This window comes from Anticarsia gemmatalis, chromosome 5, assembly GCF_050436995.1.
Source record: "Anticarsia gemmatalis isolate Benzon Research Colony breed Stoneville strain chromosome 5, ilAntGemm2 primary, whole genome shotgun sequence".
Classification (NCBI taxonomy): domain Eukaryota; kingdom Metazoa; phylum Arthropoda; class Insecta; order Lepidoptera; family Erebidae; genus Anticarsia; species Anticarsia gemmatalis.
The window spans coordinates 11055385-11071095 of NC_134749.1; the positions used below are offsets into that span (position 1 = coordinate 11055385).

General features: G+C 34.6%; 3 protein-coding genes across 4 annotated transcripts in view; 2 read left to right on the top strand and 1 right to left on the bottom strand.

Annotated features, from left to right (window-relative positions):
* Nucleotides 1-732: 732 nt before the first annotated feature.
* On the top strand, nucleotides 733-10220 carry LOC142973167 (ATP-binding cassette sub-family G member 5). The gene is made up of 13 exons (XM_076114772.1): nucleotides 733-895; nucleotides 1509-1626; nucleotides 2061-2245; nucleotides 2607-2669; nucleotides 2756-2837; nucleotides 3395-3526; nucleotides 4632-4772; nucleotides 5900-6107; nucleotides 6451-6568; nucleotides 6701-6794; nucleotides 7157-7295; nucleotides 7919-8104; nucleotides 9723-10220. Exons 1-13 carry the CDS (start codon nucleotides 842-844, stop codon nucleotides 10126-10128), a joined length of 1926 nt encoding a protein of 641 aa, XP_075970887.1. The 5' UTR covers nucleotides 733-841; the 3' UTR covers nucleotides 10129-10220.
* Nucleotides 10221-10341: 121 nt separating this feature from the next.
* Nucleotides 10342-12994, bottom strand: Nf-YB (nuclear factor Y-box B). The gene is made up of 5 exons (XM_076114773.1): nucleotides 12680-12994; nucleotides 12453-12571; nucleotides 11819-12031; nucleotides 11654-11696; nucleotides 10342-11393 (listed from the first exon to the last, which is right to left on the bottom strand). Exons 1-5 carry the CDS (start codon nucleotides 12789-12791, stop codon nucleotides 11287-11289), a joined length of 594 nt encoding a protein of 197 aa, XP_075970888.1. The 5' UTR covers nucleotides 12792-12994; the 3' UTR covers nucleotides 10342-11286.
* A 429-nt stretch (nucleotides 12995-13423) lies between these two features.
* The window catches only part of pcm (5'-3' exoribonuclease pacman), a 34618-nt gene continuing 32330 nt past the window's right edge, over nucleotides 13424-15711 (top strand). For both annotated transcript variants that reach the window (XM_076114774.1, XM_076114775.1), the window contains exons 1-3: nucleotides 13424-13753; nucleotides 14589-14815; nucleotides 15226-15278. In XM_076114774.1, coding sequence (XP_075970889.1) covers nucleotides 13679-13753; nucleotides 14589-14815; nucleotides 15226-15278 — 355 coding nt within the window. In that variant the 5' untranslated portion in view covers nucleotides 13424-13678. The remainder of the gene's footprint in view (nucleotides 13754-14588; nucleotides 14816-15225; nucleotides 15279-15711) is intronic.

Below are 15711 nucleotides of genomic sequence, written 5' to 3' on the forward strand. Positions count from 1 at the left end.
CTCTCTGAGGTTCACGGTGAGTATGTACGGCAACGATGCGTAGAAAATATGTGGAAAAATGAGGCTTTCGTTGTTAAGGCGATGTGCTGTGATCTAGGTATTGGTCATACTGTAAACTTATCTATAATATGGCATTCAATTCTTTTTCTATTAAAAATATTTAAAAGAACACCTTAGTAACTAAGTTTACGTTCACAGGGTGTGTACTTTTCGTTGGACGCAAAAATGAGGGTTTTGACGAATAAAAACTGTATAGATCTTTCATTATTTTGACTGTCCGCTAGTATATAAATATATCAAACACTTTCTTCTCAATTTTATCGAGAATATTGAGACCCTTTCCGTTTAGGAATCTACTTATTTATTGTAGGTATATTACCAACCTGAAGCCATTTATCAGATAAATGTTACCAAGGTCGAAATCAAACCTGTAACTCATGTAGCAAATATCATGGTTATAACCTTTTTTAATTACACTTATTATGGTGGATCTCGATCGATATGTTAAGCCAAATGTTGTCTACGATAAGTACATCCCCTTAACAGTATTCCTTCTTCAACGCAACAGAAAAATAAACTCTACGTAACTAACATAAGGTTTAATTTAGTCTATCAACAAATTTGTTCTAAAAATCAAGTGCACTTATCGAAATGAAGTTAGCAACAAGTAAGTTTGGCAACGTTGCTAACTGTCACGTTAAGTTTGAAGTTAACTGCAGATAACTTAGTTTGCTACATCTTTTGTAAGAGGAGGCTGTGTCGCTCGGCGATGCATTTATCAGTGATTTTTACTAATAATTATTGTTTTTAATTAAATAAATTATAAATTATCGTCTCAAATATGATCGGAAGTGATTATACGTTGGAGTTGTGCAATGTCTTTCATTCAGGACAGGTTTGTTTGCAGTTCTTGTGTTTATAAATTGCTGTAAAGTTGGGACATTCAATTGTTGTGTTTGGCAACACACGTCTGTTTTTCAATGGGAATTTCTTTCAAAGGATTTTGAATTCATTGTTAATGAATAGTGTTATGGAAACTAATGCATAGATTGCATTTGTTTTGTGATAATTACAGATTTTTTATTTTTTTTATTTAAAGTAAAATTATATATAAGCCTTTCTTATATTAACTGTATTTTCAATTAAGATACCGTTGTCTTAAATAATTGCCGTAAATTCATGCTTATTTTTAAAAACTTCACTGTAAAGTTGTTTATATACAAAATATTATTTGAGTTAGTTATACGATCGTCCGTGAAAGGAGCTCGTTGAAGTCTTTTGTATGCAAAAAACAAATTGACGAAAATTTGGCGATTATTTTAATTGATTTAGGTACAGAAAGCATCAATTTATGTTTACAACTTAACCATGGCTTTTTGAAATAGATACAACCTTAAGCCTTTCTCCGAACGTATGGTTTCTCATAAAAAAATCCGTTTAATTATATTCAGCTATTTACTAAATTACTTTCACATTTCCAATATTAATAAAACTTACTTTTTCACCAGGTGGAGCCCGGCAGTTTCTTCCAACGGCTGACTGGCGGCGTGAAGACAGGAGTTATACTTAAGGATGTGTCCTTCACGACACACAGCGGCGAGGTCACAGCCATCCTGGGATCTAAAGGTAACGAGGAAATACTTTAAATCTTTCTTACTCCAGGTATAAAAAAATAGTTTAAAATGCTACGTAAGGGCCTCTTCAGAAATTAATTAGGAGTAGACCTTGAATAAGGCATTTATAGATCTAGTGCTGTAAAAAACAAGGCAAGCCTTTGCCGAGCAGCCTGGTACACTTTAAAAGCTAACAAAAAAGGTAGTTTGAAGTTACCAGGGGTAATTACCAACGACTGCTTGGCAAGGGTCTCCTCCCTAAATTGAAGAAGGAGTTAGGCCTTGAATTGACCATGCTGGCTAAGTGCAGCAGAACATATAATTTTTAAATGATTTTCAATAGCAAACTCTTGACTCGTAAACGACACGATAGTACAGAATCTTGATAATCGCACTACAGTCTAAAATTGTGTACCTGGTTTCACTAACTTTTTCTGTTCTCACCAGGCAGTGGCAAGCGAGCTCTTCTGGACGTGATAGCTCGTCGCGTCTCGTCCAAGGGCCACATCCTGCTGGAAGGCGTCCCGCTGGAGTCAGAGCAGTTCAACAGCACCTGCGCGCTGGTCCGGCACAGCACCAGACTGCTGCCTGGACTCAGTGTCCAACAGACTTTAGCACTATCACTTACTAAGGTAACAGACTGATATTATTGCCTCGATGATTGTTATGTCCAAGATGGTTTAGGCAAATCATAAAATTAGCAACATCTTTGTGTGAAGATAATATCGGGTGCTATTTAGGATATTTAGGATAATTTAATGATCGTGATTTGAAAACAGTTAGCGAAGAACATTGAAGACAAGCCTATTCAAGGTTAGATATAGGTAAAAAAAACAGCACAAAAAGATGCAGCCAGAAAAAAAACTGTCCTTTAAAAGAACTGTATTATCATCATTATGAGCATGTTTACGACTGTCTTAAGATTATTTAGATTATACCGTTTACACAATAATGTATAGAAAAGAGAAATTATATTAAGTTTTCGGTTTTCAGATATCAGGGTATTTGAAATCGTCGAAAGTGAAGCAAGTTATGGCTGACTTAGCATTATCAAATGTAAGTTAAATACATTGTGTCCCAATTTATTTATTATAAACACCTTTGAAACTAATGCGTTTATTATTATATTTATGTTTAAACAGGTTGCTCACAAATGCGTCACAAATCTTACGAAGAGCGAGTACAGGAGGTTAGTTATAGGTGTGCAGCTGATACGTGATCCAAGTGAGTGTTACGAAATAAATAAATTTAGCCCATTAATGTCCCGATACTGGGCAAGGGTCTCCTCTCGTAGTAAGGGAAGGGTTAGGCCTTGAGTCCACCACGCTGGCCAAGTGCGGGTTGAGACTTGAAGTGACAAACAGTTTCATAAACAATCGAAATTCTAGCCAAAAGTTACAGAGCTTCTAGTTGAGGATTATTTATACTTTTACTTAGCAACAGTATTTATAATGTCCTCTCAACCAAATATTTGATAACGGCGATCAGTTTCATGTCGACTTGCTCGGCTGCCATTTGCGTTATACACAGTATTATTACCCATCTCTTCATTATTTCTGGGAATCCGTACCTAAAGGACAAAAAAACTCGATACTCTATTACTGAAACTTCGCTGTCTGTCACCAGGATGTATCTCACGAACCGTGATAGTTAGACTGTTGAAATTTTCTGACAAACTGATGACAGGGTATAAATATACGACTGAGGTAGGAGAATAGGTCTTAGCTGCTATCTACAGCACGGAGTGACAAGTTATTCACATAATTGTCCTTGTTGTACAGTTATTCTGCTGCTGGATGAGCCGACGTGGGACCTGGATCCTCTCAACACATACCTGGTGATATCCATACTGTCTAACGCCGCTAAAAAGTATGGAACTGCTATCATACTTACGATGGAGAAGCCAAGATCTGGTAAGAAAACTAACATTTTAAGCACTCACTCCTTTCTACTAAAGATTTTGCCGAGCGTAGCCGAGCCATATGACTTATTGCTACCACCGCCTACCAAGCTTTTTACGCCTATATTTAAGTGTAAAAAAGCCTGGTATACTATTTCCTATATCTCTAATATAGTAAGCAACAGGCCTCCTAAGTTTTACCGCCATTAATTAGTTAAAACAAACTCATAAACAGACCACAGAATAACAAAAACACCCATAAATACATAACTACTTACGTATTCATTTTGATGTTTTCTACGGATTACGTATTTTTTACGTACTTATATCATCAAAAATGAATTTCAAAACCAAAATCCATATTCATTTTGATATTCTGCGGCTTTTACGTACTTACTTTAAACCAGAATACATGATCAAAAATGATTTTAAAAAACCGAAATTTACTCTTAAATAAACCATAACGATATCAATACAAGTGCATCGACATTTCACCTACATACACCATTCTATTATTATGCTAATGATTTATACGTACTCTGAACAATTCAGCTCGTACACCGTGGCTTACTTTATTCCTAAAGCCTTTGTTCGACATTTGCACAGCCGGTGGCAATATGTGTCAGTTTTCACTCGTGTATTTCATAATTTGTCAGTAGGTCAGTGTACTCTAGATGATTTTGTTTGAAACTATTTACATACGAGTGTGTACTTATTATGTAGGTAGCTAATTATTATACGTATTTGCCAATGTTGGTTCGTGTTCCTACTTTTATTGGTCACTATTGCCTATTTACGAACTGTTTGTAACGATTATGGGTATCTAGTATTGTCTTTACATAATTTTTTAGATGGCTAGCCGCTCAAGATACTAACAGTTGATCCCAAAGTTTGTATATAAAAGCAACATACATACATTAAACTATGTCCATGGTCTTAGTAAATGGTTCGAGTCACATAAACAATCCAACAGTTGACCATACGGTTAGCAACATAAATATATAAAATCACATCTTTCTACTATAGGTAAGCAGAGACCAAAGAATGCCACGTCTTCGGTCACTTCTTTTGCTTTAAAAGGCAAATAAATAAGTTATAAATAATATTTTGTTGTTCAGATGTGTTCCCGTTCTTGGACCGCGTGGTGTATCTGTGTCTCGGTGACGTGGTGTACGCCGGACCCACCAGGAACCTCCTCGACTACTTCGGAAGTATCGGCTTCCCTTGCCCGCAGCTCGAGAACCCATTGATGTATTATTGTAAGTTAATTTCAAGAATAACTATTTAGGTGTTTCATACATGCTTAATATTTATCACACATGTTATACCCAAAGGTCTAAAAAACACTAGCGTTTCGCCGCTAACTCTGTTAGTCCTATGTAATAGGGGCGAGCCTATTGCCATTTACCGGACACGTTACCAAATAGCGTATATATAACAGTGTTGGGCAAAATTTAGTTTGATTGATGATTGATGATTAAGATTAAATTATTTATTCATGACTAATGAATAATGACTAAAAAAATTCAATCATGAGTCGTGATTGATGATTAATTAGTGTTAGTGTTAGTTATTCAATCATGACTAAAATTTTAATGACTAAAAATAATAGTTAAATAAAACTAAGCTTTTCAAGTCTACGTTCCATGAATGTTGATTTGTTAATCACAGGTTTTTAATTAAAGCTAGTTTTACAACAGAATCAGTTTAATTTTTTTTTTAATTTACACAGGTACACATTTGCAAGAATAAGTTCGGGCTAATTTAGCTTAAAATAATTTAAATTGCTTTTTAAAACTACGCGTTTTGAAAATCAAATTTTATAAATAATGGAATTATCTTATTTCAGTCAACTTATGGTGGTGATCAGTTATAGTTTTATAGATGTGTTCAATTAAACTAAAATTAAGTCACCTGGCTTATTTTTTTTAGTTTAATCATCATACAAAAATACAATGAATTAGTCATCAGTCATTTAATCATTAAATGATTGATGACTAATTTATTTAATCATGATTATGATTATTATTTTTACTCATGATTAATTCAATCATGACTAAATAATTCATGACTAAATTAGTCATGAATAATCAATTGATTGAAAAAATTAGTTGATTGACCCAACACTGATATATAAATTCATATATTAAGGTATCTTGCCCGGGTGCCACTATGCCACCCTCCATAAATATATGCTAGCTAAACCCAAGAATATTATTTGTGTGCATAAATGTGACCGGAATATGGCACTAGTGTATATCCAATGGATTTAAAGATCGAGGGAGATGTCTTTAAGGACCCCTACACCCTACCCCCTTGACCCTCACAAGAAGATACTTCCAAAGAATTGAATACTAAATTATGTTTCTCCTGCTTTTTCCCACAGTATGCCTATCAACGGTAGACCGAAGATCTCGCGAGCGGTTCATAGAGTCCAACCATCAGATAGCGGCGTTGGTGGAGAAGTTCAAGCTGGAAGGTCAGGGCATCATGCAAGGGAACCTGCACGAAAACAACCGCATCATCAACCCTAACAAGATACAGATGAACTACGGCAGACCTGGCGGGATACATGTTATTTGGATGCTTTATTTGTAAGGAACTTTTTCATATTAGTTACTTACTTAATTATTCCCAAATACCTATTAATGTTACGAGCCTTATTTATTGATAATAGTGACCCTCACAAGCTGCGCCACTGTCTGAATAAAACATAACGTAAGTACATGTGGTATAAATACAGTCAATGTTTATAGTTGAAGATTTCAAGCATTCAAAAAGTTCCTACCTACGTACATTCTATGTTTCAAGATATAAACTCTTGTAAAATCTTAGGAAATAATCAAAGGAAAAATATCTGGATCTCTTGGAGATATTTTTTCATTGTACAAAAAAAATGTTTCCAAGGTTTCATATTTTGCATATTTTATTTTGCAGGAGACTACTGGCGTCGATATTCAACTTAAAGAAGAACGGGTTAAAACAAATGTTTATGAGGCTGTTCTGTTTACCGATATATTTCTTTATATTGTGGGGATTCTACAATGAAGCAAAGGTAACAACATTGATTACCTTTTTTACATCTATCTTTATAAGTTTATATGTACCCAATGTGAAAATATCGCATCTTATATGTATGCCTATAGACTTTAATTTTTGAGGTAATTTTATTGGTTTTCCTTGTCAGGATTATCAACGAGCCTTCATTACTAAAAGCGGACTGATATTCAACGCAATGGTCGGGACTTACTTCATCAGTATTATGAACACGATATGTTTGTGTAAGTAGGAATACACCACTAATTTAATTTATAAAATAAGCATTTAATTAGATCGATGTATAGATTCTTGTTGCTCTTTCATGCAAAAACTACTAATAGCGTTCAAGTGTTTTCATAATACACAAGTACGTACAATCTCTATATCCTTACTCTCATCTTCTGATGGGACGTTCTCCAACATGACTGGTGAGAGGTCAGGCATAAGACAGACAGCTTTAAGTGCTGTCCTAGGCATTTAGGCAATCACTTAACACTTTTTGGTCAGACCGGGGATCAGAACCTAAGACCCTGGCGCGGTAGGCAAGGCAGGAACTACAGAACTAGTCATAATATTTAATCCATAATCAATGTTTATCTTTCAGATGGTCCTTACCGCACTCGATACTACCAAGAGTCTCAGGAAGGATTGTACAGCGGCGCCAGTCTACTTCTATCATGGAACCTCGTCTCTTTGCCGTTCTCCTTCCTCAGCGTACTAGCGTCCACTGCCGTTGTCTATCCGTAAGTACTACTAACCTATGAGCTGCTAATAAAGTGTCATGACAATCTAATAGTTCCTAAGGAACCCATTTGAAATATTCAAATAGGTTTTAAAAACGATGGTTCTACGTTCATACCACTCTATTAATATCTAATCTACTTAGTATCTAAAGTTGGAACTTAAATCGTCAATTATGTAGAAACAAACATGCTAATGCTATAATCTAATACAAATAATGAATAAGGGTAGTAAAGTCCCTAACGGGGAAAATCGATAGTACCAGAGTGCACCAGAATTACTTAACGCCAGAAAAGATGGCGGGAGGTCATACGGCGACCTACATAAGACCTCAAAATCAAACAACATGTTGCTCACGACCACTCTGCCAAGTGTGACACGAATAAAAGGAGTAGATCCCTTTGTTCATAAACAGTTTACACAGGCAACACTACAAGCGGTATTGCTAACCTATTATTTATTTATTATATTTTTAGCTTATTGCTTTACACTTTTATATACTAAGGTATATTTTATTTAGGACTCAAGTGTGGACTCAAGGCCGAACTCCCTTATTACGGGAGGAGACCCTTGCCCTACTGGACATTAATGGGTTAAATTTATTTATATATTTTATTTCACCCAGCATCCTGTCCGACATATCAGAGAACTTAGACTTCCTCTACTTCACATTGGTGCTGTGGTCGTGCTACATCTACGCTGAGCAACAGACTATAGCCATCATGATGTTTGTGAAGAACGGACTGATCGCGGCCGTCGTCAATATTTACATTACTTGTATCTATGTGATGCTGGCTAGTGGCGTACTGAGGTAAGAATTATACAAATACTTCTTAAGTATGTATCTGTCTAAACTGCTGTACCGATTTTGATGAAATTGTGCTTTGGGATAGTTGAAGAATCTACGTCAAACCTATATTATTATTTTTTTACAAATCGTCTAATTCAATTGAGCTTTACGTGAGCAATGACGCGTGGATTAGTCTATACTTATAATAAATCTGTAGAGAGGTCAATTCTGTACATTGAATATATTTAAAAAAAAACCAATGGGGGATGTTTAGTAACGGATACTGATACCGAATCTGCAATTTATAATTTTCTTTTCTGTCTGTCTGTCTGTCTGTCTGTCCTCCGTCTGTATGTGACGCTATCACGTAAAAACTACCGGATAGAATGCACTGAAATTTGGTATATGCATAGATTAAGTAGTGGAGCAGTTTCTAGGATACTTTTTATAGCATAAAATTTCAAAAAAAATTAGAAAATTGAAAAATATACGTAGAAATCGTTTGAACCTGCGTTTCCCTATAGAGACCATAGATGGCGTTACAATCCATTTCACAACATTCGCATAATATAAAGTTAACGCGGCGCCTGCCGTATCGATACCTGTTGTTCGCACCAACCAATAGATGGCGTTATAGCTCGCAACAAAGCATGTTTTTTCTAATTAATTTGTTTTGATGGCTTTATTGTAAAAAAATACCTTTGAAACATGCTATACATTTATAAGATTTTTAAACATAAATGTTGTATGATATATTACACAAAAATGTTGGTTTACGTGGGTCCGGTGCGGTCGGGATATCCTAGATGGCAACCGAGTAATTTCGTTTGTTGTTCGCCGCAACTAACAGATGGCGTTGTTGTTCGAAACACATAACCAAATTAATTGGTTGCATTAAGGAAATAAATTGTATAGCTATGAAACAGACTACGTGGTAAGTTTTAAAAAATAAACAACGGATGATATATAAAAAATAATTACGGGTTACGCGGTTTCGGACGTATCATCGCAAGTAAACATTATTACGCGTGTGAAGAGCTCCGGCGCAGATAGGTCTGTCTGTACCTATTATAATATTCTGAATCCAGACGGGTAAGCAATGGTCAGTCTATAATAAGGTATTATATTTTACACTGTAAACTGGTACGGATACAGACGAGAGCGGAAAAGAAGGTAACCACAGGAAATCAGGCCTGCCTGAGCCTGTGTCACATTGTGTGCCCTTCGGGTCCCTTTCGTATATAACCATTAGATGACAAAAGAGTTGTTAGCATTTTTATGTGTATCGAGTGCTTCGCAATTCGCGTGCTCAAACGAATAAGCAACAGTACGAAATTCACGCGAGCGGAGCCGCACGGGTCAGCTAGTTAGTAAATAATTTAATATCTGATGTCGGGCTAATGCTGCTTGAATTCTTCTTAAGGCTTTTTGAACATGTGTAGTCTAATTAGAAACAATTTTAGTCAGGATTAGAGTTAGAGTGGCTTAAAATTACTCACCTAAGATAGTTATAAGCTTATCCGTACTCCGTTCCGTGTCTTATCAAAAACTCTTAAGAAACAAATATGAAATCTTGAGCTAAAATCTTGAGTTTCCTCTAAAATATTCGTAGTATAAAACTTTGTACACTTCATTGCAGATCCTACAAAGGCTTCGAAGAATGGCTGTACTACGTAACCTACATCACTCACACGCGATACGCTTCAATATTCCTCCACAGGAACATATTCAAGCAGCCTACCTTCAACATTTTACCTTACAACGACCAGGAGAACTGTACTTCAACGATATCAAGCCTCATGCTCACTACTTCTAACTTAAACACGAATTCAAACGCGAACTGCCGGTATGCCAGTGGCAAAGCATTTTTAACCGAGCGGTTTACTTCGAAAAATTTCAATGGAGATTTCTACCAAGCAGGTGATTTTAACCCTGAGTTTAATATGGGAGTGTCTTTCGCTTTTTCTGTAGGAATCATGGTGTTCAATAAGTTTTTGTACTTAGTACCCCTGCCTAGTTACATCACGGATAAGTTTCGAGAATAGATTTTAAGTGCCGATTAAATTATAAATGAATATGATTATTTAAGATTGTAATTATAGAAATATATACATTTTAAAATAGATCTAAATCAATTGTTTTATTTAAATAATTTAACTAATAACTGTCCTACTGCTACACAAGGGTCTCCGCCTGGAATGAGGGAGAGGAGGCCTCTCCATTTATCTTTACTTGATTAAAATAAAAGATCTTACAAATTAAAAGTTATTATGATAATTATATTTCTAGCAACAACTTACAATTAATATTACACATAAACCGACGGCGACGGTTGGAAGTTAATTCTAGCGCAGTTTATACAAAAAGTATCTTTTACTACTTTATCACACTTTACATTGATGTACCACTCGGTTTTATTATCTGTACATTAACAGAGACGTAGCCAAAATGGCGACTGCTTATGTCTCATGTATTTATTGACACCTTCTGTGCAATGGCTTGTCTCTATGTCCATTTATTTTTACCTTTTGCGCAGAATCCCCCCTTAAGAAATTATTTAAAAATGGTAGACAAGCTTTAGTGTCGTCAATTTTTAAGTTGGCTTTTACTTGAAATATTAAATTTTTCAGTAGCGTGATTGACTACAGTCGCGACTGACAAACACTTGTTGAGTATATTTCGTACTAGTCATATTTGGATCTGGGAGCAGGCCAGTATGATGGTCAGTAAACGCGTCATGTGATTAATGGATAGCGCCTTAGCTGCTCGATGGTTAGTGGTCAATGATTGTTATTTTAATTGACAACGACCAGCAGGCTTATCACGTATCTCAGTTGACAGCTAGTTTATGTCAAATTGATGGTCACTTTTCAGTACATTGCTGCCTTGACATAACGTCTTAATCACTGTTATTTAAGAGAGACAGCAATGTACAGTAGCGTGGCTCTCAAATAGCTGTCAACTGAGATACGTGATAGCCCCCCTGGACCGACTTTTTACGTAGCCCCCTCAAGCACGGACACTCAGTTCAATTATCACTATGCGGTCACTCATCTATAGAATGACCGCGCCAACGGTTACTTAACCCAGTTTCCCTAATATTAAATTTACCATTATGAAACTAACAAACTGAGTGGTACACTAAATGTATACAAAATAAAATATATTATGTATAATTGATCATGAGAACCTCGTTGGTTTGTTCACGTGAAAGTGATGTCTTCAATAACTTTGGGGTATGCGTACAGCACTGCGGACTCTGTTTGTGTCTCCGTGTCATGTTCTGCTGGAACACATGATGAACCATCTTCTGCAAAGGTAAACCAAGATTAGTACTTATTGTTAACAATATTTCCTCATTTCTCTAAATTGAATTTCCTTACCCCTTAAGACATGAATAACAACATGAAACATTAAATTACTCCTTATAAATCATTTAAATTTGTTTATTCAATCTACCAACATTCCAACAAAGTAATTTCCTTCATACAGGTAAATTGGAACACTTTCAAAATAATATGCATAAAGTGCAAAGCAAAAGTAAGTTTTATAAGAGAAAGGGTAGCTTACCTCCATAAAGGACCATAGTTTTGTTCAATTTGTTCATTGTGACCTGAAAACAAAAATGGTTTCATTTTAAAAACTGAAAGTAAGCCACTTTCTTGTTCCTTTGCTACAAGTAGGAGATAAATAACCAAAACTGTAGAACAAAAAAATTGTTAAAATATAACTTACGGGTGACAAAACAATTTCTCTATACTTCTTGAGGTAAAGTCTCAGTGGTTCTACGTAATTGTCAAAGCCGAGAGCATTCATAGCAAACAGGACATCTTCACCGTTGATTGTTTTTCTCTTTTCTACTTGACATCGGTCACTCGCCTCACTCGTGACAAACGATATGAACTCCGATATACATTCTTGTACGCATTCTCTTGCATCTTTTGCTATCTGAAAGTAAAGATATATTTACTATTCATAAAGAATTTAATAAAAAGCTTTAAATAATTGTTTGAGCTTTGAACCTGAGGAGTCACAACAATGACTTTTCAAAGTTATGAGTGTATTAGAAATGGTTATTGCTAGTGAAAGTGGTAAAGGAAAACATAGCAACCTTGTATGCCTGAGAGTTCTTTAATACAGTTCTTGGGGGTATGCTAAGTCGCCAACTCGCAATTAGCCAGTGTGGTGGACTCAAGGCCTCAATCCTCCCTCATTATGGAAGGAGACCCTTGCCCAGCACAGGAACACAGATGGCCAGGAATGGGTTAAGTTGATTTAACTTTGTAAAAATACTTTCTAACTTGTTGGATTTTGTAATGTTTGTAATGTAGTTTGTGTAATCTCATTCTTTTGCTTATTAGAGTCTTACCTTTCCATTTTCTGGTATAGCTCTCTTCATAATCTTGGCAATATTAGCAATAGGAAGAAATCTATCTTGTTCTCTTAATGGAGCATGCTTACTGCCTGAGTCCGAGTTGTTTTCTTCATCTGAAATATATAACTTATAATCATTGCAAACAGTGAGTACATTATATTGTATCATGAATATTCAAAACAACAATTTATGTGACGTCGGTAAAGCCCTTGAAATCTCACCTAAAACATCATCGGAGTTAACAACATATTCACAGCGTATATTATTCTCTTCGTCTACAAGATATCCGTTGTCTAGTCTCACCAAATCGTTACCAATTTCATCGCTTTCCATGATTTAGCATCAAAATATCACAACTATTATTTCAACGAGGTTATATGTTCCAAATTCCACTATGTTTGTACACTTATATTATTACTAACAACAATAGAATAAAATTATAATTTATGCTAAATACTCTCATAAATATTTGGGTTTTACTGATATTTTACAATAAAAATAGAATTCTGTTTACAACGCAACGCCATGACATGACATGTCTACAGGTAAAAAATAATTATAAAGGTTAAAATTTTATTTGATAAATAATCGACTCGTTTTAACATTTTTGTAACCTATTATAAAACTTTTTTTTTGAGAAACTTCTACTATTGTACTACAAATAAAGTAATTGTATTATTTACGTTGATAAATTTACAAATAAGTTGGAAACCTGAAAATTAATATTGACGTTTATCTCAGCACAATTCCGGCACTGGATTATCTTTTTGAACTAGGTACCTATACAATAAATAAATATCAAAGTTTAGGCACATTTTGTAACACGTTTTTATACTTACCTACATAACGTTAAAATTTGTCTAAATATTAGTTACGAAAAGAAGACATATCATGTATCTACTTTTTGATAAGCTGATTCGACTATGTGAACGGATACTAAATTAGTGACATTACTATTCAATTCAATTAATTTCCCCACACTATAAATTCTCCGTTCCGCGATGTAGGTTGCTGGAATATTATATTTTCTATAAAATAACTTTAAAATATTCATCACATTAACTCAACAGTTACATTAAAAGCCGTGGCTAATGCCATTGTGCCACAGTGTGCATAGCCGATGATATAAGTGAAATAGGTTATTTGAGTTTGGGGTCAGTGCACAACAAACGCTTATCAAGCATATTTATTGCAATTATATCGCAAAACAAACAGTAAAAATGGGAGTACCGAAGTTCTTCAGGTACACCAGTGAGAGGTACCCCTGCCTCAACGAGCTGGTGAAGCAATATCAGGTAATTCATATCACCTAACGTATTTTACGAGTATCGAAAGATACCCTACATGTTACTTCAGAATCTTATTTCTTATTGAGATCCTTTGTTTACTGTAAGATAGACTATTACTGTTGGCGTGTTATGTTTATGAGTTTGTATACATATATCATTATCTAACATAGTAAACATATCAATAAAAGCTACCTATATGTCTAGGATTGTAACATAAAATTTCTACTACAAACTGATATTTATTAATAAATCATTGATATAAAGTGTTTAGATTAAATTATAAGTGTTATCTTTGTAATGATAGTAGCAATACTACCTTTCTCAATACATATTATTATCTGCAACTTTTGAAACAATCACAGGAATTGTGAAACATCTTGTAACATTTTATTATTAAAATAAACACATTGATATTAATGTTATAAGGAAAAATATTTTAATCATGACTTTTCTTAGCCACTATACACTCTTAAATTTTATAATAGAAAAATATGAAGCATTCATACAATTTTTTCACTTTATTATGTAAATAATTGCATTTACTGCATGATTTATGAAACAAAAGTATTTATGATGACATGATTCTTAAAATAAGAAATGAATTACGTATTAGAACCCATTTAAAGTAAAGTAAAATTGCCTCTACTGATGGCAAGGTAAATTGATGTGCTTTGTTGGTTGTTCATTGGTCTCTGGGTGCCCCTAAAATGGGTGATTTAATGTACTTTTGTATGATGATGTGTTATATGTCTTATTTTATGATATGTTATACTCATTCATTTATAAAATCTGACTCCACACAGTAATAAAGACCTAGTATCTAATACCCCTCAAATTTCAGATACCAGACTTTGACAACATGTATCTGGACATGAACGGTATAATCCACAACTGTTCACATCCGGACGACTCCAACCCTCACTTCCGCATCACAGAGGAGAAGATATTCCAGGATATATTCCACTACCTCACTATACTGTTTCAAATTATAAAGCCCAAGAAATTATTTTTTATGGCTATCGATGGAGTGGCTCCGAGAGCTAAGATGAACCAGCAGCGAGGCAGGAGGTAATGATAACTTATTATACTTTTGTATTGCATAGCATAGAGTTGACAATACTATAATTGATTTGCTTGGTATTCTGTCATGGATTGAACTTACTAAAATAATGAACTAATAGGCATTAATAACCTAAGTAAGATATTTGAAAAGTATACTTTCTAAAATGTGTAATATTTATAAGTCATCTATAAAAACTGAATGTATAAGGGAGTCTTTAAAAAGTTATATATAAATGTTAGGAATTGGAGTTGCAATAAAGAGGTCACAGGTTTATCCCACATAACACAATTAATGTAGATAAGTGTGGCTAGTTATTTTTTCGTGTAGGAAGAGTTGCATAATGTCTCGGTGTCACCTGACCCTTTCTCACCTCAGTTAACTGTAAGTTTTAGCTATCTTTTTAATTGTTTAACAGGTTCAGATCTGCAAGGGAAGCAGAAAAATTGGAAGAGGCAGCCAAAGAAAAAGGTAAGGACATTAATAACCTCTCCTGAAATTAAACATAGTACCTTATCCAGCAAAAAATGGAGGAAATAGCAATAGCGGATTAGGAGATGGACCTAGAAGACCAAGAAAAAGCACAACAAAGTATCCTGAAAGGCCTAATCTTGCAATCAAAATCTAACTTCAATCAATATCATTATATTATTATTATTAGCACAACAAAGTAACCTGAAAGGCCCAATCTCGTAATCAAAATCTAACTTCAATCAATATCATTAATTATATTATTATTATTATTGAATCAGTCTTCTGGTCATGCTGAACTATTTGAAATTTCTTGCTATAATTTTCAAATAAGGTCATTTTACAGCATCAACCTTACTGGCCTGTAACCAGCCCAGTTGGGAATCAATCAAAGGAATAAATAACGCAACCTTAAACATTATCTATGGGTATT

What these genes read in the sequence shown, in the direction of transcription:
- LOC142973167 (XM_076114772.1), top strand. Translation starts at nt 842, where the DNA reads ATGATCGGAAGTGATTATACGTTGGAGTTGTGCAATGTCTTTCATTCA. An exon ending in ATGTCTTTCATTCAGGACAG is followed by an intron (nt 896 to 1,508) that starts GTTTGTTTGCAG and finishes CTTTTTCACCAG; the next exon opens with GTGGAGCCCGGCAGTTTCTT. An exon ending in CTGGCTAGTGGCGTACTGAG is followed by an intron (nt 8,105 to 9,722) that starts GTAAGAATTATA and finishes ACTTCATTGCAG; the next exon opens with ATCCTACAAAGGCTTCGAAG.
- Nf-YB (XM_076114773.1), bottom strand. Translation starts at nt 12,791, where the DNA reads ATGGAAAGCGATGAAATTGGTAACGATTTGGTGAGACTAGACAACGGA. An exon ending in TAACTCCGATGATGTTTTAG is followed by an intron (nt 12,572 to 12,679) that starts GTGAGATTTCAA and finishes TATATATTTCAG; the next exon opens with ATGAAGAAAACAACTCGGAC. An exon ending in CTATACCAGAAAATGGAAAG is followed by an intron (nt 12,032 to 12,452) that starts GTAAGACTCTAA and finishes CTTTACTTTCAG; the next exon opens with ATAGCAAAAGATGCAAGAGA.